Genomic DNA, 23340 nt, shown 5'->3' with positions numbered 1-23340 from the left:
AAATTGCTTTGAGCTAAGTTGGATCCTGTTGACCTTGAGTCACTTCAACTTTGTTTTATTTGCAACAGTAGCTTTTTTCTAGGGTGGTGTGTGTGTGTGTGTGTGTGTGTGTATGTGTGTGCGCGCGCGCGCGTGCGCTTTTGCATTCCCAATTTAGCCTGATATTTCCCTGGCTTGTCCAAAGACTACCCACTTCTGACTTTGCTTAGCTTTTCTCAAGATGAATCAAATGACATCAACACCTTGGATGGATGGATGGATGGATGGATGGTTAGAATAGATGGATGGAGGTATGGATGCATGTTGGTGCATTTATGCATGGGTGAATGGATGGGTGGATGGATGGTAGATGGATGGAAGTATGGATGCATCTTGGTTAGATGGGTGGGTGGGTGGGTGGATGGATGGATAGATAGATGTGATTGAGGAGATGGATGGATTTATGCATGGGTGGATGGTTGAATGGTTGGTTAGATGGATGGAAGTATGGATAGATGGATGGAATGGAGGGGTGCATGGATGGATGGACGGATTTATGGTGGATGAATGGACAGAAGGATGGATGGATGGATTTATTAATGGGTGGATGGTGGAATGGTTGGTTCGATGGATGGATGGATGGATGGATTTATTAATGGGTGGATGGTGGAATGGTTGGTTCGATGGATGGATGGATGGATTTATTAATGGGTGGATGGTGGAATGGTTGGTTTGATGGATGGATGGATGGATTTATTAATGGGTGGATGGTGGAATGGTTGGTTTGATGGATGGATGGATGGATTTATTAATGGGTGGATGGTGGAATGGTTGGTTTGATGGATGGATGGATGGATTTATTAATGGGTGGATGGTGGAATGGTTGGTTTGATGGATGGATGGATGGATTTATTAATGGGTGGATGGTGGAATGGTTGGTTTGATGGATGGATGGATGGATTTATTAATGGGTGGATGGTGGAATGGTTGGTTTGATGGATGGATTTATTAATGGGTGGATGGTGGAATGGTTGGTTCGATGGATGGATGGATGGATTTATTAATGGGTGGATGGTGGAATGGTTGGTTTGATGGATGGATGGATGGATTTATTAATGGGTGGATGGTGGAATGGTTGGTTAGATGGATGGATGGAAAGAAGGACAGATAATAGGTGAATAGGTAGTAATTTCTGGTACCTGCAGGTGGTTCCAGCTGGTATTTATTCTCTTGACACCAGCCCACCGGTCGAAGTCTACAATCCAAGTAGAAAAGCCACTGGTCGTAAGAGTCGGTTTCCTCCAACCCTGCATAGCGAAGGCGCAATCTTCCGCCGACATTCTCAACCACGCTCACTATCCAGAACTGAAAGGGACTCTGTCCATCCTGCAGCTCTATTAAGGAATCCGGGGTAATGAGGTCCACAGCGTTTTTCCCTCGCAGAGGCTGTTTGAACAGGAGCAACACCCCTTATTTTACACTTCACAGAACATGATCTCCGCTTAGCCCAGGAGTCCCCAAACTTGGCCACTTTAAGACTTGTGGACTTCAACTCCCAGAATTCTCCAGCCAGCATAGAAATCCACAAGTCTTAAAGTGGCCAAGTTTGGAGACCAACCGCCAATTTCTCTCTATCCACTCTTCTAGGAAATCATTGTTCCTTCTTCCTCCACACTATATTTGCCATCCCATTTTCCTCCTCCTTTCCTTCCTATTAGGCATCAGTTGGCCTAAAGTAAGAGAGATGGCCAATAGATTTAATAATCAATACATTTAAAAAAAATTCCTTCTAGGAAAACTAAAAAAACAAGAAACCATTTGCAACCTGATTTTTGGGAGGGAAGGGCGGGAGATAGAGCGCTGTGACATTGCTTATTTTTACATCCAAAATTCCCCTTGCTGCTCTTAGGGATGCCTCTTCTACAGAATTTACAGAGTAACAGAGTTGCAAGGGACCTTGGAGGTCTTCTATTCTAACCCCCTTGCTCAAACAGGAAACCCTATACCATTTCAGACAAGTAGCTGTCCAGTCTCTTCTGGAAAACCTCCAGTGATGGAACAGCCACAACTTCTGTTGTTCCACGGATTAATTGTTCTCGCTGTCAGGAAATTCCTCCTTAGTTCTAAGTTGCTTCTCTCCTTGATTAGTTTTCATCCATTGCTTCTTCTTCTACCTGCAGGTGCTTTGGAGAATAGCTTGGCTACCTCTTCTTTGGGGCAATCCCCTGAGATATTGGAACACTGCTATCATGTCACGCTTGAATTTGGAGGTCTTCTAGTCCAACTCCCTTCTCAATCAGAAGACTCTATAAATCCCACTTCGTATTTTTCTCAATTTTTCCTAGGGTTCCTGCATGTACAGCTATGTGAGGAAGCCCAGGTGAGATGAGGTGAAGAGATGCAATTTTAGGGTATGGTCAGGTAAGAGAAGGCATTGGACGTTCGGCCCTTCACGTGCAAACAATATAAACTAGGACTTGTTAATTTACTGAATTGGTTAAATATTCCATATTAATTAGACAAGACGTGTCCAATCTTGGCACCTTTAAGATCGGTGGATTTTAACTCCCAGAATTCCCCAGCCAGCATGGGGATTCTGGGAGTTGAAGTTCACAGGTCTTAAAAATGCCAAGGTGAGACCCTCCTGTATGTTTGTGTGTATCTGTGTGACAGAGAGTGAGAGAGAGAGAAAGAGAGGGGAGAGGGAGGGGGGGAGGGAGGGAGAGGGAGGGAGAGAGAGAGAAGGAAGAGAGGAAGGAGGGAGGAAGAGAGAAAGAGATAGGACATTTGTCCCTATCCTGCATGTGCGAATGTAATAGACTATTTATTGACCTGATTAAATATTCAATCCTGTATCCTATCCCTTATTTTTCTTCTGGGTGGCAAACCTACAGCCCCGGAGAACAGAAATTAAGTCAATACCTACGCCTTCTAGTAAATTTGCAGGTACTGTTCGTGAGCCCGTCAAATCACGTATGAGGAACTCCGTCCAATCCGAGTATTTCTCTTTGATAGCTTGAAAATAGAAGAGGGAAAATGTGATTACTCGAAGGATGTGATAACTAGTCTCTTTCTTTATGTAATTGAATGTAAGGAGATTCCCCAGGAGGGAGGGACTGCATCCCAGAGGACTAAGGGGCAACTCAGCCTAGATATCGTGTGTGAGAGAAAAAGGGCGTGGACAGTCTCTCCCTGATAGTTCCCTGAGTATATTGGAGATGCAGATGAAAGAGTCTTTCAGTTGGACAAGATTTTGTCTGTAGGTGTGAAACAGTAAAGGGCTGAGCTCGGGAAGAATCTTAGTTTCTGTTTCTGTCACTTCCGACACAGATTCAAGGCAATGAATTCCCCAATCTGGATTCTGGGAACCTGCTATTATATCCACAAATAGCATTTGCATTTTGAACACTAATACCATGGTGACACATGAAATGTTGGTTAATTTTCAATATATGATGTACTGGGACACTCAGTCTTTTTTTTTTAAGTATACTAGGCTAAGCCAAGTTTTCCTTATATTGTATTATGCTAAGGCCTTCCTTCCTTCCTTCCTTCCTTCCTTCCTTCCTTCCTTCCTTCCTTCCTTCCTTCCTTCCTTCCTTCCTCCCTCCCTCCCTCCCTCCCTCCCTCCCTTTGTTCTTCCCTTCCCTGCTTTCCCGGTAATCCTTCCTTCTTCCCTCCCTTCCTCCATCCCTTCCTTTCTTCTTTCTTCCTTGCCTTCCCTGTAATCCTTCCTCCCTCCCTGCCTTTCTTCTTCCCTTCCTTGCCTTCCTTCTAATCCTTCCTTCTTTCCTTTTTTCTTTCCTTCCTTCCTTCCTCCCTCCCTCCCTTCTCATTAAAGATTTACTATATTGCCTCTGTTTTGGCAGCTTGGTGCCACACCATCATTTAGAAGGAAGCTCACAGCTTCAATCCTTGGGGTATCTTCTAAATATCCTTCTTAGTTGCTCTCTCAAAATTACCCTGTTTCTGCAGCTTCATCCAAAGAGATCTAATCAATTTCGTTAACCCAGTTGACTGGAAAATAAATCTCTCCGTTCGCCAAGGGAATGATGGAGAAACAGCCAATTTTCATCAAATTATACAAGCCAAACACAACTCAATAGTTTAACTGTAATAGCGGCCGCAGAAAACAGAGAAAGGGACTCCACTCAAAATGCAACACACACACACACACACACACACACACACACACACACACACACGCACCCCAAACCCCACTCCACCAAGTCTTAAGGTTGCTTGGAGAAGTTGATCAAATTAGCTGCGTTTAAGCCCACAAACAAACCCTGTTAGCTGTTTCTTTTTTGACTAACTTGTGTGTCTCTGAAAAGCCTCGGGGTTAGCACCAAATTGGTACTCATTAAACCTCCCATACATTTCTACTTTGGCATTTCATCCCGTTCAAAATATTATTTAGAAATAGTTATGGACCATTAACTTGTTTCTTGCCACCTGAACCCAATTGTACATTTTCTTGCCGTTGTTTGCTTCACCCACAGGTTATTTGGAGGTTGCTAGGACACCGAGAGCATTTCTCCAAAGAAAATATAATAAAAATAGGAGCTTTCAAAAGGCCCAGATAGATTTGCCAAACAGTTCACAAAGGAATCTGAGGCAGGTCTACAACTTGATATCATGGGGTAAAAACCACATGCTTCAAACAGGAGTCTAATGAAACACAATGAGAGAAAACAAAATAAAAGACAGAAATGAGTGAAATAAGGTAGAAAAGATGCACTTTTATACTGCCTGGATAGAACAGTGAGAAATCCGACTTTTTTAAAACTTCAAAAGTCTTCCCTCATCAATGGATTCTAGATAGGTCCAGCTACAACACTCAGAATTCCAAATCTCTTCATCCTCAGGACTGGAAACTTAATAAATGAATCCCATAGATGATTGGGAGACACTGATTGACTTCCTCCTTTGTGGCATTTAGCCTTGAGCGGTGCCAATAGTCCCATGTTCAAACAGATGTTAAAAAACTACAAGAATAATTGGGGGCCAGCAGGCCTGCAGAATATCTCTGAAAAAGGATTTTTTTTCCCCCCTCTGGAATCAAAAGAAGAATATTTGACATGACAAGGAATAGAATAGAACAGAATAGAATAGAACCTACACCTCCAGCAGCCTCTGGCACAATGTTGTGAGCACAATGGCTGCAAAGCAAGAAATCCAGCAGGGCAAGTTGAGGAGTCCAAGAAGCAAAGGAGCACCGCAAGGAATCCAGAAAAAATGCAAGTAATCCAGGAAAGTTCAAATGCCGGCACTCGACACTCCAGGAATTCAGCATTTGTTCCCGACAAATGTTCCCTCCTCACAGCGTCTCCTTAAGTCTCAGTCCCTAGGTGTGCCTTGTAGAGAGGGGCGGGGTGCTCTCCTCCTGAGTAGTTGGGTCAATCTATGCTGTTCTCGCCTTCTCTCTACTCTCCGTGCTCGAGGATCAGGAGGGGGCGGTCCTTGCTCATCGCCTGAGCTCTGTCTCTCATGTTCACTGCTTAGCCTTTCTTGGTCATCCTGCCCCCCACCTTCCTCCTTGCCTACAAGCCATCCTAATCCTGAAAGGCCCTGGACTGACCGGGCCTGATCCTCCCCATTTTCCACTCAAAGCCGCACCTCAATCTCTGTCATCTCCAGTTCCAGCTCGTCTTCCTCCACAGATTCAGGCTCCGATGGGGGCATGAACCACCGTCCTAAATCAAGTCGGACCATCCAGATCTCAGATCTGTTCCTGAGAAACGACTCCCTGCTTTTCAGTCTGTTTTTTCAGACAGGAAACAGCTTTGATCGAGATCCTATGTCTGTTAGGAATATGAGTCACCTAACAGCTATTTGGGTTAGAAATATATAAACCAGGATAAACATTTTAAAACTGTAACTTTAAGAAAATGCAAAACTGTAATTAGGTGTGGTTTCTCAAACAGCCATAAGATGGAGCCAGAAGCCTGATTTGTCTTAGTCTTAGTCTCAGAAGAGAGTGTGTCTGAGTGAGTATCTCTGTTTCCTTCTGTTGGAAAGTATTGCCGTTGCTCCATTTCTTCTAATTGATTGATATTACTGGATTTAATGTAAGTCTGATACTGTTTTTTGACACTGGACTTTGATATTTGGATTATCCCTAGATTGAAAAACTGACTGATTTACCTGTGAATGACTTTTGGATTTGCTTATTTTGGACTTTGCTTAAACCTTTCTGGAAGTAAAAACCTACATTTACTGTACAGTGTATCTGTGTATTCTGTGTGTATTATTCAAACACTTCTCTCAAATACGTCTCCCTGTATGTGCTCATTCTCCTAACGGGGAATTACCTCAACACTGTCCCCAACTGGCAATGGTTTTGAGGATCAAACTAGCAGTTCCTTGCATCCAAATGGCCTGCTCGACCACTAACTGTTCCTCCCTTCAGAGAGAGCAGTCAGTTAGAATGGAAGAAGCTTCTTGGATGAGAAGTGAAATGTTTTCAAAAGAAAAAGAATCCAAGAAAGTCCAGTGGGGGAAAACATCTTTGGGACAAACTCCCAAAGGCACTTTTTTTTTTTTTTTTGAAGAGGCAACTGGACTTTCTGTTTTTTTCTCTTAAGGCATTTCACTTCTCCTCCAAGAAGCTTCTTCAGCTCTGACCAGATGGTGGGGAATGGAAGGAGAATCTAGTCAGAGCTGAAGAAGCTTCCTGGAGGAGAAGCGAAACGTTTTCAAAGAAAAAACAGAAGCTCTACTTGCCTCTTGAAAAAAGCCAGAGGTGGGCTGCTGCTGGTTTGCACCAGTTGTGGCAGACCCGTAGTTAAGATTAGGCACAGTTCAGTGAACCAGCAAACTTCACCACTGGTTGGCCTCACTCGCGCCCGTTTTGCAAGCTGTTTTCAGGATGTTTCTGGGCCATTTTCAGGCCCTTTTTGCAGGCTGTTTTTGTCCAGAAAAACAGCCTTAAAATGGCCTGAAAACAGGCCGGAAAATGGCCTGAAAATGCCCCCAAAATGGCCTGAAAATGATGAGAAAATGCCCCCCAAACGGCCCAGAAAACAGCTGGAAAATGGCCTGAAAATGACCTGAAAACATCTGGAAAATGGCCCAAAAATGACGTGAAAACAGCCCCAAAAATGGCCTGAAAATGACCCTGAAACAGCTGGAAAGTGGCTGGAAAACGGCTGGAAAATGTCCTGAAAATGGCCCCAAAATGACCTGAAAACAGCCCAAAAACAGCCTGAAAATGGCTCAGAAACGGCCCCAAAATGGCCCAGAAAACAGCTGGAAAACGACCCCAAAATGACCTGAAAACAGCCTGAAAATGACCTGAAAATGGCTCAGAAACAGTCTGAAAAACAGCCCATAAAACAGCTGAAAAATGGCCCCAAACCAGCCCCAAAATGGCCTGAAAACAACCCAGAAAATGGCCCCCAAACAGGCCTAAAAACGGGTGGGGGCGTGGCCAGCCAGTGGTCGGATTAGCCCCAACTGGCTGAATCCTATCTCTTCCTTTGAGGCGAGTGGCCGGCAGGCGGGGCTGGGTGTGATGAGTGACGTCACCCAACCAGTCACATGACCAGCCGGCCACGCCTGCCCAGCCAGAGAACCGGTTGTTAAAAAATTTGCAGCCCACCCCTGCAAAAAAACCACTTTTGGGACAACCATGACCTGGATGACTGAGAATCTCCACAGACCTTCAGAGAGCTACACCCTCTTGTCCAACCAAGCCTTCTAAACACAACCAGCTCCACCAAACATTTCTACAACTGCTTCAAAGGGAGGGGCCCGCCCCCATTCAGAAGGTGCATCACACAACTTGAGACCCGCAATGCAGCTTCAGACTCACTGTCTGGGGGCATCAACACTTTCCCGTTCTGCGTGCACCAGCCCACAGGGTGGAGGTCGGCGGTCATCACATCGCACCAGAAGTCAGCGTGGCGATCTTCTTCGTAACCGCAGTAACGCAACAGCAGCAGCTGGCCGCACGTGGTGATGGTTGTGGCCACCCAGTAGGTGTCCGCATTGTGTTTGTTGGCCACCTCGAGTTTCATACCAGGCTGCAAGCTGCTCTGAAGGCTGATTTCCACCTGGAGAAAGGAGACACAGGGGTAAATGTCATCTTGGAAGGTAGCTGTCATGTCCCTGTTGGAATCTGACTCAGTAGGAGAAGCCAAACAGCTGACAGGGAGTGGGAGTGTGGCTCCGTTGGCTGTGGAAGAAACTGGGGAAGGACAAAGTCCGGCTGGGCAGAGCAGGGGAGGGGGAATTCAGAGGAAGACTCAGGCCTATCTGCTCTTCATCCCAGGGCATGCAGGGAGAAACGGAGAAGGAAGCAACGTGAGTTGCATGGCTTACAGGGGAGGAAAGGGTCCTGATTCCCTTCATTAGCTGCACCTGGGAACACAGTGTATAAAAGAGAAAGCTGCGCCCAGCAAGTTGTTGGGAACGAATGTGAATTAATCTGGTCTCGTCGTGGCTTATCCGTGTTCCTGGCATCTTCCCAACTGTGTGAGTTTTGCTGTGCTTTTAAGTCTGAAATTCCTTCTCCTGCCCTGTCAAGTTAATTACTTCAGCTTGGTGTGTTTGGATTTTTAGTAACAGTTTGTGTGCACCTTGTTTTAGACTGAATTTCCTAGTTAAAGGCTGTTCCTAGGAGTTTTTCTCCAGCCAAAGGAGACATTGGGGGCAAAGTTTGAGATAATAAAGGGACTCTTATTGCTTATTTGACGGTGTTGCCTTTGTGCCACGCCCCGGGTCATCACAGCAGCAAAGGGAGGAGAAGGGCCAGCAATCTGTAGTATGGATTGAGCTGATTTGAGTAACTGCATTCCAAAGCAATACAGGTGGTCCTTGATTTACAACCCCAAAATTGAGCTCAACATTTATTTTTCTTTTTTTTAAATATGGATGTTGTGGTCCATCAGCAGCCTGCAGAGATGACAGTGGAATCGGACAGTGGGGAGGAACATGGGCCAGTCCGGGAGTCTGGGGAGGACTCAGACAAGGGTCCTGCATCCAATGCAGAGATGGGGCCAGGGCCATCTGGGAGTTACATGCTGACTCTGGAGCCTCCAGAATCTGACAGCAGCGAGGCAGAAGAACAAGGGGAGCCTGTTCCCAGTATGCACATGCGCAGAGCTGCCAGAAGGCAAGAACAGTTAACACAAAAGAGGCGTCTTGGGAATAAGGCTTGGAGGTGATTGGCCCTCCCATAAGACATAAAGGAGGAGCAAAAGGACAGGAATCTTTGCAGGAAGCAACTTTGTTTGTACTGGTCAGTTTGGAACCTGAAGCTCGGTGTTGAATTTGTGTTCAGTTTTGCCTCGTATAACTAATTGGACATTTAGTCGTTGGCAGCATTTCAAGGAAAACAAAGGTGTGTGCTTATCAGACTTATCCTGAAGGAAAGGCAGACTTCCATGGGACTATTTACAAACTGTTTCAGACTCATTATGGGCTGTGAATGACTAAACTTCACAGCCATTGAAATAGAGGGAAAAAACGGTTTTGAGACTAACCCTGTGTTTGTTAGTGTCTCCATAAACCTTGGTTAGAACAGTGGCAAAAAAAGATTACAAAATGGGGAAAAAACTCACTTAAAAATTTAGCAAGAGAAATTTGAGATCCAATTGTGATCGAAAGTCCAGGGCTGCTGTACAGATGTAGATTACATAAAGATAATTACAACGAAATAGTCACACTTTATGGAAACCACACCCAGACATACATACAGGGGAAGGTATGATGTGTATAATTATTGTTGTTCCTTTCTATTTTCACTCTTCTTTCCTACTGGTTACAAAGACAGAATAATTAACTCATTCTAGTCATCATTGTGTACCCTTTACTGAATTACCACGGCTGCATCATTTTCATCTATTTTGAAATTTCACTGTAATCAGTAATAGAAAATACATTTATAAAGCTTTTTTTTAAAAAAAAAACACAGATGAAGACTTGTCAGCATCTGTCATGCCCGTCAGAGTCTGAATCCGAGGAGGAAGCCGAACAGCTGACAGGGAATGGGAGTGTGGCTCCCTTGGCTGTGGAGGAAACTGGGGAAGGGCAAAGTCCGGCTGGGCAGAGCAGGGGAGAGGGAGAGCAAGGGAGAGGGAATTCAGAGGAAGACCCAGGCCCACCCTCTCTTCATCCTAGGGCACGCAGGGAGGAATGGAGAAGGGAGCAACATGGTTTGCGTGGCTTACGGGGGAGGAAAGGGCCCTGATTCCCTTCATTAGCCCCAGCTGGGAAGACAGTTTTGATAAGAAAGGCAGGCTGCATGCGGCAGGCTGCTGGGAGCAAACGTGACTTTATCCTGTGTTGTCATGGCTTATCTGTGTTCCGGGCATCTTCCCAACTGTGTGAGTTTTGCCTTCAAGTCTGAAATTCTTGCTCCTGTCCTGCCAAACTAATTACTTCAGTTTGGCTTGTTTGGACTTTAAATTACAGTTTGTGTTGCTCATGTTTTGGGCTTAATTCTCTGCAGTCAAGGGCTGTTCCTGGGAGAGTTTTTCTCCAGCCAAAAGGTAATCTAGATATTGGGGGCAAAGTTGGAGATAATAAAGGGACTCTTATTGCTTATCTGACTGTGTTGCCTTTGTGCCACGCCCCGGGTCATCACAGCATCACAAAAACCAAAGCTGTAACCAATTTGTTCAAAAATACCACGCGAGTCTTCGGGTTTTTTTTTACACTAATAAGGCCTCATTATTGTTCAAATATGTTCTTCTATTTTATTATAGAGGTTTGAATTTTAACACTGCCATGATCAATTTCCCGTGATGCCAGCTAGATGCCTTTCAACTGTCTATTTGGCCAAACTAAAGATTCCCAGGCTAAACTTTGCAAAGCATTTTTTCCACTAATTTGCAGACTTAAGTTGAATATGTGTGCCTCTTTATTTTTCTCTGCCTTAATTTCACGGATGAGCATTTGCAGGAAAAAAAATTGGCTTCTATCCAGCCAATTTAAGCTTATTTTTTTTTCTAGGTTCTTAACTGAGCTGGTCTGCTCCTTTTCCCATTTCTTGCCTATTTAAACCAAGACTAGAAACTCTGTACAATTTCAAATATCAGGACCCAGCAGACAATGATCAGAGATAAGGGGAATTGTAGCCCGCATTGGGTAGACCATGAATTCCTGAATGCAACAGAAATTTCTGTTAAGTAAACACAATTGTGCTGCTTGTCAGACTTTGGACACCCATTTCTAAAATCTCAATGAGGACTAGAAACCCTACCGTTCTGACTTACATGCTTAAATAAGGAGTGTGGAGCTGCTGTAGATTCTGTCTCTTCCAGGTATTCATCCCAATTGAAGCCAGCCTCTTCAGGGTTGGAGCTTTCATCTGCTTTAAATGATAACGATGATTAAACTTTTTTTAAAAAAATTATCTTTTATGATTTGAATGCTTTGAATCCTGAACGTTCTGAAACAAGATAAGTGGCAAATAATACCATAAAATAATAAAAATAAAACAAACGTTATTGGAATTGACAAAACCCCAACTTGTCAATTGCAAAAGGCAGCTTTACTCCGAACAGCTTACAAAGGACTTCATAGTTGTGCAAAAACCAAAATCCAGTCTAAACATCTTATTCTGCGACCAACGAAAATAGTCATATAAGAAACAAACAAATGAGCAATTTTTCAGAAGAGTCTACAAAACATGTCTATGCTGATGCTTTACGTAAACTTATATTTGTGTTTGTAGGTACAATGTGTGTTATTAATGTCACATATCATTGATTCCATGACCTCTGTAGATGCATGCACTAAATAATAAAAAATATTGTTATCGCTATGTTTGGATAACTTAAACCTTTAAAGATAAAACAGTAAAATAAGTTGGTATTAATATTAAATGTTTATGAACATTAAGGCCTTAAATGTTTCTGGAACTGGGTATATCTAGTTTAATGAAAAGAAGGACTAGGGGAGACATGATAGTAGTATTCCAACATTTGAGGAGGTGCCACAAAGAAGAGGGAGTCAAGTTATTCTCCAAAGCACCAGAAGGCAGGACAAGAAGCAATGGGTGGAAACTCATCAAGGAGAGAAGCAACCTGGAACTAAGAAGGAATTTCCAAACAGTGAGAACAATTAACCAGTGGAACTGCCTGCCTCCAGAAGTCGTGAATGCTCCAACACTGGAGGCTTTTAACAAGAGACTGGAGAACCATTTGTCTGAAGTAGTGTAGGGTTTCCTGCCTAAGCAGGGGCTTGGACTAGAAGACCTCCAAAATCCCTTCCAATTCTGTTATTCTATTATATACTTTATGTTGCATTATATACTTTACGTTTTTTATTATACCAAGAAGATAGTATAACTATATAAAATAAGGTTAGCGTGATTGTCCCATAGGTGTTTTTCCAAAAGGCAACTAGACTTTCTTGGGTTTTTTTTCTTCCTTGAAAACATTTTGCTTCTCATTCAAGAAGCCAAGAAATGAAGAAGCTTCTTGGATAAGAAGCAAAAAATATTTTCAAGGGGAAAAAAAACCCAAGGAAGTCCAGTCGTTTTTTGGAAAAGCACCTAACTTTGGGACTTCCATGGGTGATAAGGACTGAAAAGTGGGTCAACAATTGAGCAGCCATTTGTCTGGAATAGTATAGGCTTTCCTGCCTGAGCAGATGCTATTCTGTGGGTATTTGCCATGTAGTATGATGGTAGTAATGAATTATTAGGTCTGGGTGAGCAGATCTGAAGCCCTTGCAGATCCAGGCAATATTTGCACCAGTTTTTTTTCAATCTTGAAGATGTGTGAACTTCAACTCCCAGAATTTCCCAGCCAGCTTCTTCAAGTTCCTAAGGTTGAGAAACGCTGGATTAGATACAGGTATACATTCAATATCATGAATAATTTTGTCCTTTCTTTCCTTCTTCTGAATGCAACTTTCCTTGGAATGCAACTCCTCCAAGAAAAGTTTGGCTAAAGCAAAAGATCTGAAAACAGAACAAACTGAACACTTTCTCGCTCGCCTCTTCATCTTTGGAAACACAGAAGCCACCTTGTCAACTGAGCTTTGAGCAATATGCTTTGCTAAGCTTTTAAAATCCGTGCTTCTCGTGCAACGGAAGGAAAACATCAATCGTCAAGGCTCCCTGAGGACTGTAAAAAGGTTGAGACAAAAGTGCCCAAAGCAACAACTTCCTCAGGCGGATTTATAAAAAGCAGACCAACAACAACTCCTTTAGTGCCCCTTATTATTTCACAGGAATCGAAAAGCACCATTCGCAAACATGTAGGCCTTAAAAATGGCATTTTTCAAGCGCACTGTTGGACAAACTTGTTTCCGACCAGATGGGATAAGGATATATAAATAGATCAGAGATGGAGTTTCGGGCTGTCCCTTTTTCAAAGGCAGTGTGAGGTTTTTTTGGATTTTTTAAAAAGTTGCAACGTTGATACGGAAATATGTTAAAAAGCACCTGAATGAGAGCTTTCCTTGTTGCCATTAGCTGCTGGGCTGGGATACTTTTCCAGAGGGAGGCGATGCGAATCGTCCATCTTAAGGACCAGAGGTTTCCCGTTCTCCATCACTCAGGCCAAACTCGGTTTGCTCTTTCTCCCAGAGAACGACATTCCTGTAGAAATAAAGACAAGAACCTCAAAAGAAACTTTTCTCATTGTAAAATCTTTTTCTTTGGTTCTTTCCTTCGTGAATCCAAAACGTGGGGACTTTTGGATCGGATACCCTAACCCAGAGATGTCAAACTCAAGATCCGTGGTGGGATTCGATTTTTTTTTACTACCGGTTCTGTGGGCGTGGCTTGGTGGGCGTAGCGTGGCTTGGTGGGCGTAGCAGGGGAAGGGTACTGCAAAATCTCCATTCCCTCTCCATTCCACTAACCTGCTTTCCAGCTCTGTTCTCCTGTGCAGGGCAACAAAAGAAGACACAGCTGATCAGCTGGGACTCAGGAGGCAGAGAATAGATGGGGGTGGAGCCAGTCAGAGGCGGGATTTTCCGGTTCTCCAAACTACTCAAAATTTCCGCTACTGGTTTGCCGGAACTGCTCAGAACCAGCTGAATACCACCTCTGCCGGGCTGCCGCGGTGTGGTCCCTCTGCCAGTGAAAATGAAACTCGGGAGGGCCACTTGTGGCCCCCTCCAGCTTCATTTTCACTGGCAGAGGGCTGCAGGAAGGCACTGAAGCCGAAAACGGAGCTCGGCTGCCCGTTTTCGCTGCAGAGCCCTTGGGCCGCCACAGGCACCTCGATATGAGTGACGTCAAGTGGCCACACCCACCTCAGCCTCTAGAGGTCAAAAACAACCCCGATGCAGCCCTCCATGAAATCAAGTTTGACCCTTGCCCCTCCCTAACCTAAAGCAATGTTTTTCAACTTTGGCAACTTGAAGAGTTTTAAGCCACTCCTTCAAAGTGCTCCATAAAGATAGTTCTTGACTTATCACCATGCGTTAAGCTACGGTTCAAAGTTTGATTTGATTTGATCAATCACTTACAAGATAATAGGTATAAGTATATACATAGTTATGAGTATGAAAAGGGTACATATAAGAAAAATAAAAGAAACAATAGGACAGGGACAGTTGGTGCACTTATGCACACCCCCTACAGACCTCTTAGGAAAGGGTGAGGTCAATAGTAGACAGTCTAAGGTTGAAGTTTTGGGGTTTGGGGAAGAAACCAGAGTCAGGTAGAGCAGGGGTCCCCAACCACCGGGCCGGGGACTGGTACCGGTCCGTGGAACATTTCCTACCGGGCTGCCGGTTTGCTGGGCGCCGCCATCTTGTTTGACGAGAAAGTGCTTCTGGTGAGCTTTTCCAGTTGGAAAGCGGCGTTTGGGTCCTGAAGGAATCCTCGCGTCTTAGTTTCATCGAAGGGGGGCTTTGAATGAAACTAAGGCGCGAGGATTCTTTCAGCACCCAAGGCAAGGCGAGCCGAGTGACCGTCCCGAAGCCGTCCCGAAGCGAAGCCCATCGACAAAGGTACAAAGGAGGAGTTGAAGGTGGCGGGGAGAAGCGGGGGACGGCTGGCTGGCCAGTCGCTCGGCTCGCCTTGCCTTGTCATGCGTGCTGATGCCGGTACCGGGCCGCGGATCATTTTGTGATGCCGGTACCGGGCCGTGGCACAAAAAAGGTTGGGGACCACTGAGGTAGAGTATGCCAGACATTGACCACTCTGTTGCTGAAGTCGTATTTCCTGCAATCAAGTTTGGTGCGGTTAACCTTGAGTTTGTATCTATTTTGTGCTCTTTTATTGTTATGATTGAAGCTGAAGTATTTATTGACAGGTAAGTCATTGCAATGTATGATTTTATATACCATACTTAGATCAGACTGAAGACGGCGTAATTCAAGGTTTTCTAGGTCTAGAATTTCAAGTCTGGTGGCATAAGTTATTCTACAACGAGTAGAGGAGTGGAGAACTCTTCTTGTGAAATATTTCTGGACTTTCTCAACTGTGCTAATATCAGATACGTAATGTGGGTTACAACACCTGCGACCAGTTCTCGCATTTATGACTGTCACTGGTCCCACCCCGGGAGCGTAGAGCTGCGTTTGCTTAACAACTATGTGAATCAACTGCAGCAATTAGAAAAACAACAACAGATCATCAAATCAGATGCAATTCATGTAACCACAGTCATGGTTAGCAAGAGAAATGCTGGTTGTGCGTTATCCCTCATTAGCGTTCTGCATGCTTTGCACCAAAGGTCCAAACCCAGCAACTTTTAAGCCTTGTGGACAGAGGTAGTATTCAGCAGATTTGGACCAGTTCTGGAGAACCCGTAGCGGAAATTTTGAGTAGTTTGGAGAACCGGCAAATCCCACCTCTGACTGGCTCCACCCCCATCTATTCTCCGCCTTCCGAGTCCCAGCTGATTGGCTGGGTCATCTTTGGTTGCCCTGCCCAGGAGAACGGAGCTGGAAAGCAGGTTAGTGGGGTGGGGGAGGGAATGGAGATTTTGCGGTAACCTTCCCCTGCCACGCCTACCAAGCCATGCCCACAGAACCGATAGTAAAAAAAATTTGAATCCCACCACTGCTTGTGGACTTCAACTCCCAGGATTCCTCAGCCAGCCATATTAGCTGGGGAATTTTGGGAATATGAAGTCCATAAGTCTTAAATGTGGACCTTTGGGTTTTTTTTTTTCCCCTTGAAAAACCAAGAAAGTCTCTTTGTCTTTTGAAAAGCACTTTTGGGACCACGATGACCTGGATGATTGGGAATTTCTGGCTGCTTTGACTTGGAAAACTTGTGACCCCGCTTTAAGAATCGATTTTGCAATTTAATGAGTCGATTCTTTTAAAAGGGCTTGGAAGGAAATCAAGCCAAGTCTAAAGTGCTGTGCTGGCATTGGTTCTTTGGAATCGTTTCCCAAGCGTGCACATAGCTGTGATACGCAAACGTGTGTGTGTGTTTATGCGCACACGCGTGTGTGCGCACAAGCAGAGCAATAGTGTCACAGAGTTCTACAATAGATGGGACGGCGTGAGAGAAAGAATGTACGGCTTCTCTATTAACAGACCTAAAACTTCTATTCAAACAGTCTATAAGTAATCCTCAACTTACAACGGTCTGGTTAGTGACTGTTCAAAGTTACAACGGCACCTGAAAAGTGTGACTTACAACCGTTTTTCACAGTTATGACCTCCATGGCATTCCCTTGGGATCCAAATTCAGACGCTCGGCCACCGATTCATATTTACGACTGTTGCTATGTCCCAATGCCACACGTTTACGACCTTCTGATAAGCAAAGTCAGTGGGGAAGCCGGATTCACTTAATGACCAGGTGACTGACTTATCAACCTTCACTGAACAGCTGCGGCAAGGAAGGTGGTAAAATTGGGCAAACCTCACTTAACATATGTCTCACTTTAACAGCAGAAAAATTGGGCTCAATTGTGGTCGTAAGTCGAAGACAACCTTTTTTTTTAGCAAGCCGGATTAGATAGCAGCTAGACTTGTGGACTTCAACTCCCAGAATTCTTGAGCCAGCCTGATCTTGGGATGGGCAACTATGGCTGCCTCAGGAATTCTGGGAGTTGAAGTCCACAGGTCTTGTGGTAAAGTTGCCATAATTACTTATCCCGGATTAATAGCATAAAACCTTTGGCCTTGCAGACAACAATGTCTAGAAATCTTGGAATAAAGTTAAATTTGAAAAGCAGGGTGGGTAAGATAAGCAGGTTTACAGGCAATCTTTGACTTACGACCGCAATTGAAGCCAACATTTCTGTTGCTAAGTGAGACAGTTGTTAATTTTGCCCCGTTTTACAAACTTCCTTCTCATAATTGAATCACTGCAGTTGATCATTTATTAACGTGGTTGTCAATAAATAAAGGGACACTGCGACCATGATAACTATGAGTCAAGTTGCCGAAGGACTGAATTTTGATCTCGTGATCATGACGATGCTCCTATGGTCATAAGTGTGAAAAAAGCCCATAAGTCACTTTTTTCAATGCCACTGTAATTTCAAACAGCCACTAAATGAATTGTTGTAAGTCAAGGACCACCTGCAGTTTGGACAATACTGCATATGTTGGTATCTGCTTCACCTAACCTCCTATTATGCTACAATATCCTGATTTCAATCCCAATAAAACAGGAAAACAGGAGAAGGAAGGAATATTGGGTATGTTTTGCTGCCTTGAGTTATAATAATAATAAAGGCGGGATTAAAAAAAATCTATAATCAATAAATGCAACATATGCTCAGAATATCTGGAACTAGAAAACGCTGAACCCCATCCTGACCTCCTCAAGGTTGACTCAGCCTTCCATCCTTCCAAGGTCGTTAAATGAGGACCCAGATTGTTGGGGGCAAGAGGCTGACTCTGTAAACCGCTTAGAGAGGGCTGGAAAGCGGTATATGTCTTATCGCTAGGAGTGAAAGCCAGCTGGATCCCTCTATCTATCTATCTATCTATCTATCTATCTATCTATCTATCTATCTATCTCCATCCATCATGGAGTATTGAAGGTTGACTCAGCCTCCTGTCCATCTGAGGTTGGTAAGATGAGGACCCAGATTGTTGCGGGCAATAGGCTGACTCTGTAAACCTCTTAAGAGAGGGCTGGGAAGCACTGTGAAGCGGTATATAAGTCTAAGTGCTATTGGTAGGAATGAAAGCCAGCTGGATCCCTCCCTCCCTCCCTCCCACCCATTATGCAGTATTGCAGGTTGATTCTGCCCACTGTCAAAAGTTCGATCCTGACCAGCTCAAGGTTGATTCAGCCTTCCATCCTTCTGAGGTGGGTAAAATGAGGACCCAGATTGTTGGGGACAATTGGGTGACTGTGTAAAGCACTATAAAGCAGTAGATAAGCCTAAGTGCAAGTGCAAGTGCTATTTTAGTGTGTTCTCCCCTCTCCACACAAACTTAGCACGTCTCCAATGCTTTCTCTTTCTCTGATCTCTCTCTCTTTCTCCCTCCCCCACTCACACACACACGTGTTTTCCAACCACACGACCCCGTCCCCGCTTCTGCCTTCCCGCCCTTCTTTTGCAAAAAGGGAGGCTCGTTTTGCGCAACGCGCTGGTGGGGACGCGCGCAATTCAAACCTCCGCCGCTTTCTCGGGCCCCTTTCCCCGTCCCTGAGAAGCCCGTCTTCCCAACCCGGGAGAAGCCGAACCAGCCTCTCCGAGACAAGCTTGGGTCGAATCCTGGATTCAGACGGGCGCGGCAACTGCAAACCAACGCGGTCTTCTTCCCGAAGGAGATTCCCCCCCTCGAAGAGCAGACGCGGGATCGCGCCCAGCAAATCCACGCCGCGCGCCCAACCCGCTTTGCTTCGCTCTCGCGTCTGGGGATAAACCGCCCCGTTTGTTTACAAACCCCCAATCCTAACGACCCCGCGCTAAGCCATCATGCGCCGGAGGGGAATTGACTGGCTTGCTTTATCGGTTCATCGCAGCCTTGCCAGCTCCCCAGCCCTCAAGGCGGTTTATTTTGCGGACTCGGGAAACGCGTTGATCTTGCGGGTTGTGTGAACACAAGTTCCGCCCCGCCTCTGCATTCTGCCGGGAGCCAGCGATCTCTTCGCTCGAAGCGATCCCGGCGCCTTGTCGCATTTTTACGGATGCGCGCAGGAGGCCCGGACATCCCCCCTCCCTTCCAAACACGCTTTCCAGAAATGGAAAGAAAAGCGGCCCGTAACATTTGGCCGCCAGGATTGCAGTTCTAGCGTTTGCAAGACAAGCTAAGCCAACGTTAAAGTCTCCTTCGTTGCACTTCGCCATCGAAGCGGTTTTTCCCCCGGGTCTGTAGAGTCGGTACTCCTTTGGGGCAACCACGACCCGGAGGACTGAAATCTCCACAGACTTTGGGATTACAGACTACACAATACACTTCTACACAATGACAGACTACACAATTTGGGATGGACAGTCTTGCAATGGTTTGGGAGTAGGAATGGATTTCCGGGGGTGGGGGGGAATGGCAAACTACAGGAACCATTTGCACTACTTAGGCGACCCTGAGGACACAGATAAACCTCCAAGTGGCCTCAACGACCCTCTAAAACAGGTCTCCAACCTTGGCAACTTTAAGCCTGGTGGACTTCAACTCCCAGGTTGAAGTTGGCTGGGGAATTCTGGGAGTTGAAGTCCACCAGGCTTAAAGTTGCCAAGGTTGGAGACCCCTGCTCTAAAAGGATGCAAATGACCAGCTGTCTGCAAGGAATATAAACCCATTCTTCACAATCCTGTCAGAGCTGAAGAAGCTTCTTGGATGAGAAGAGAAATATGTTTAAAATTAAAAAATTAAAAAAAACCAAGAAAGTCCAGTTGCCTTCCTGAAATAAAAAGCACCTTTGGGTTTGTTTTACTTTCTCTCAGCCCGGGGTTTCTACGTGGTCACCGCTCCAAATACCACTGTAATTGGACCTTTGCCTCCAAAATTACTGGATGTCTGCTATGGACTTCTTACAACCTGGATTTACTTGAAAATCAAGTCCCAATCGAAGAGGTACTTAATCCCAGTTTAAGGGGGCCAGAATCGGTCCGTTTTATTTATTTAATAAACCCACCCAAATCCCATGAAGCAAAACGAGACCTCGCCTGGATTCACACGACTCCGTGAATCCCCCCCATCCAGTTGCTTGGGTTAAGACACCCCGCCAAACCCAAGAGTCGTGTGAATAGGGTCCAGAGTCACAGCACTGGTGTGATGCGTTTAACAGATAATCGGAGTTGGAAGGGACCCTTGTAGGTCATCTAGTCCAACCCCCCGCCCAAGCGGGAGACCCTTCTTCGAATCTTCAGAATATTTGGCATGTAAAACACGGAAAGGGAAGAGGCAGCGACTGTTGGAAATCTGCTAGAGATCGTGGTTGAAACAAAAAAGCCGGCAGGCTCCCACTTTAAGGCTTCAATCCTGCCCCGATTCTTTGTTCACAGGAGACGTCTAAACCTGCCTTTAAACCAAAAGTCACATTCCTACGTTCCTAGGAGACGCCTTGACAATTTGGCTTGGTGGGCATCAATCAGACCCTAATCCCAAAAAACCGAGTTCTCCCAACTCGTTCCAAGTCAGTCTAGTTTAGAGGGTCGTGTGAACTCGCCCCCCTGCTTCTAACTGAAAACAAGGGCACTAAGCTTAACAACGAGGGGGAAAGAATTATGTTACGCCCGAGTAACTTGCCTCTTTCCCCGAAGCGCGGTTATCCCTTCGCCCCGCCAGAACATGTGAGCGAGTCCCAGGATGGAAACCAGCGAGTTCCACTGGGAAGCGACAAACGCTTTAGGATCGCGACCTGCGACTTCCCACCACACGGTCCCGATCCTCGCTCTTGTGGACTCAGCAGAAATTGAACTGACTTAGGGATAGATTCCTGCTCCCCCTCTCTCTCCCTTTTCTCCTTTTAGTAAGAGTGCTCGTTTCCCGTTTTTCTGAGCCCGCCATGTTAAAATAAAGCGTTTTTTTCCACGCAGGGCATACCATTCATAAAAACGGTGGCTCTTGGGGTTATTTCTGCAAGTTGGAGGGGGGGGGAGATGCGTTTGTGCACGTGTAATGTGCCGCGTTCACACATCACACTTCTGCTTACAGAACCGACCGTTTTCTGGGTTCACGGACACTCCGGAGCTCACAAAACCAGCCGGGGTGAGTGCGAACCTAAGTTTCTTCCCCCCTGCCCCCTCCCCCGCTGCCAAATGTTAAACAGAATTCAGAACTAATTAAGATTTGCGCAGTTGGGCGAACGCATCCTAGTGTCTTTAATTTTCCGGGTTAAGGGCGTCGTGGGGACGAGTCATTCTAGCCCCCATAGCCCCTCCGGTTTCACACCGTCCTCCCCATTTGACTTTCCTCCAAGAAACCATATCCAGCCGCGGTTGCTGCGTTCCTGACCACCAGCCCCGAGAGCCAAGGATGATGGGCACTGTAATCCAACACACCTGGAAAGGTGTGTGTGTGTGTGTGGGGGGGGGGAAATCAGCTTTGGCTCCCACCTGTCAACTCGGAAGAGACCGCCAAAGCGCACCTTCAAACATACCCACTCAAGAAGAAGAAGAAGAAAAGGAGGGTCATCCAAAAGAGACGCGCGCGGCACGCCAGAGGCGATCCAATAGTGTCTTCCTAGTTAGGGAGGGGCTGCAGATTTCAACCCAACCTTCCTTCTCCTTCCCGAGAACAAAACGCGCAAGGTTCCCGCAGTCGGGGAGTTAAAGGCGTGGATTTGGGCGCGCCCTCTCTGGATCGGGTCCCCACTGCTGTGGATCGGGTAGAACTAACCCCAAAAGGGCTGCCTAAAAAGGGAGGCTGCGGGTCTCCCGACAGCCGGAGCGGCCACCCGGAGCAAGGAGCCAAAAGGGGCGCCCGCGCTTCTCCTGCGCAAATCGGGGGGTGGGGTGGCTGGTTGCGCGTCCGGCCGGGCGGATTCTAGGGGAACCCCGAACCCCACGCGGGTGGGGTGGGGGAGAGAGACCCTGGGACACCCCCTTCCCTCCTCGGCCCGGACTCGACAGATCTCCCCTTCCCCGCAACTCGGCTAGGAATAAATCTGCGCCAACAAAAAAGGGAATCGTGGAAGGAAAAAAAGAGAGAGAGAGAGAAAGAAAGAGGGGAAGGAGGGGAAAAAAAACCACACACCACCAAACCCAGCCCCGCCATCCAGGCATTTTCCTCCCACCCGAGACCTCGCGTCCCGCGTGGCATCGGCTGGTCCTTTCGGGCCAGCGGACCTTTTACCTGCGCCAAGTCTGCGATCCTCGCTTCCTTTGCCCTCCGGCTGGGGAGGGAAACCAGAAAACAGCGGAGACCCCCCAAGCCCCCCCCCCGCCCTCCCCGCGCGCGCGCGCGGCTCCCCTCCTCTTCCCCCTCCGACACCCTTCTTCCAATATGGCATCCGCGCACTGCGCATGTGTGTGTGTGAGATTGTGTGATTGTGTGTGTGTGTCTGTGCGTGCGCGCGCTTGGCTCGGTTCCTGGGGCTGGGGGACTCCCCGTGTGTATATATGTGTGTGGGGGGGGAGGGAAGGAGTGGGAGCGGGCGGGCCTCCTTTTGGCAGCCCCTGAGCCCAAATTTGCTTTGCGCAAAAAAAGAAAAAAGAAAAAGAGTGAAACCTCCTTCCCACCCAGCGCGAGGATTCCGCGGGGCGCGACCCACGGCTCCCATGGAGTTCTGGCCCGGGGGCCCAAGAAGTGAGCGCGCACGTGTGAAAAGGTGTGGCGGCCAAATCTTGGTGGAGGCGAATAAACCCGGTTCTAAGCGGGTTCGGACACCCTCCGTGCTAGTCTGAAATAGTATAAACTGGTTTCCTGCCTAAGCAGGGGGTGGACTAGAAGACCTCCAAGGTACCTTCCAAGTCTGTTATTCTATTCTATTCTGTTCTGTCCTATTCCTATTCTATTCTATTATTCTATTCTCTATTCTATTCTCTATTCTATTCTATATTCTATTCTCTATTCTATTCTATTCCATTTCCTAGTGTTCTGTTCTATTCTATTCTATATTCTATATTCTATTCTATTCTATTCTATTCTCTATTCTATTCTATTTCCTAGTATTCTATTCTATTCTATTCTATTCTATATTCTATTCTATTCCATTCCCTATTATTCTATTCCAGGGGTTCCCAACCTGGGGTGCTCGCACCCCCTGGGGGTGCGAGACAATATTCCAGGGGGTGCGAGAAAAGTCCAGGTAATATTTATTTATTTATTTATTTTATTTATTAATTTATTATGCAATGGATTAACTTTGTTTTCATTTTAGAGTTAAGTATCGTTATTTAGTGGCCGTCACATACATAGCTGAAAAGATTCAATCCTACCATATATTTAATGCATTCAGTAGTTCCTAAAGTCTAAATTTCAGGGGGTGCAAGGTTCGAGTGAAATTTCTTTAGGGGTGCGGGGCGAAAAAAAGGTTGGGAACCACTGTTCTATTCTATTCTACGATATATTCCATAA

The 23340-nt window shown here is 46.0% G+C and overlaps 1 protein-coding gene across 2 annotated transcripts in view; it reads right to left on the bottom strand.

Annotated features, from left to right (window-relative positions):
- Positions 1-22178, bottom strand: part of SFMBT2 (Scm like with four mbt domains 2) — a 51466-nt gene extending 29288 nt beyond the window's left edge. The window contains exons 1-6 of one of the 2 annotated variants that reach the window (XM_087935321.1): positions 22117-22178; positions 13382-13537; positions 11202-11299; positions 7796-8036; positions 2906-2994; positions 1179-1425 (exon numbers count right to left, since the gene is read on the bottom strand). In XM_087935321.1, coding sequence (XP_087791447.1) covers positions 1179-1425; positions 2906-2994; positions 7796-8036; positions 11202-11299; positions 13382-13490 — 784 coding nt within the window. In that variant the 5' untranslated portion in view covers positions 13491-13537; positions 22117-22178. The remainder of the gene's footprint in view (positions 1-1178; positions 1426-2905; positions 2995-7795; positions 8037-11201; positions 11300-13381; positions 13538-22116) is intronic. The other variant, XM_026721583.2, reaches the window with a different exon arrangement.
- Between the last annotated feature and the right edge of the window lie 1162 nt (positions 22179-23340).

The sequence above is a fragment of the Pseudonaja textilis genome, chromosome 5 (genome assembly GCF_049901715.1).
Source record: "Pseudonaja textilis isolate UNSWEBS1 chromosome 5, rPseTex1.2, whole genome shotgun sequence".
Lineage (NCBI taxonomy): Eukaryota > Metazoa > Chordata > Lepidosauria > Squamata > Elapidae > Pseudonaja > Pseudonaja textilis.
The sequence above is the reverse complement of the archived record's forward strand: the minus strand, read 5'-3'. Positions and strand labels throughout refer to the sequence as shown.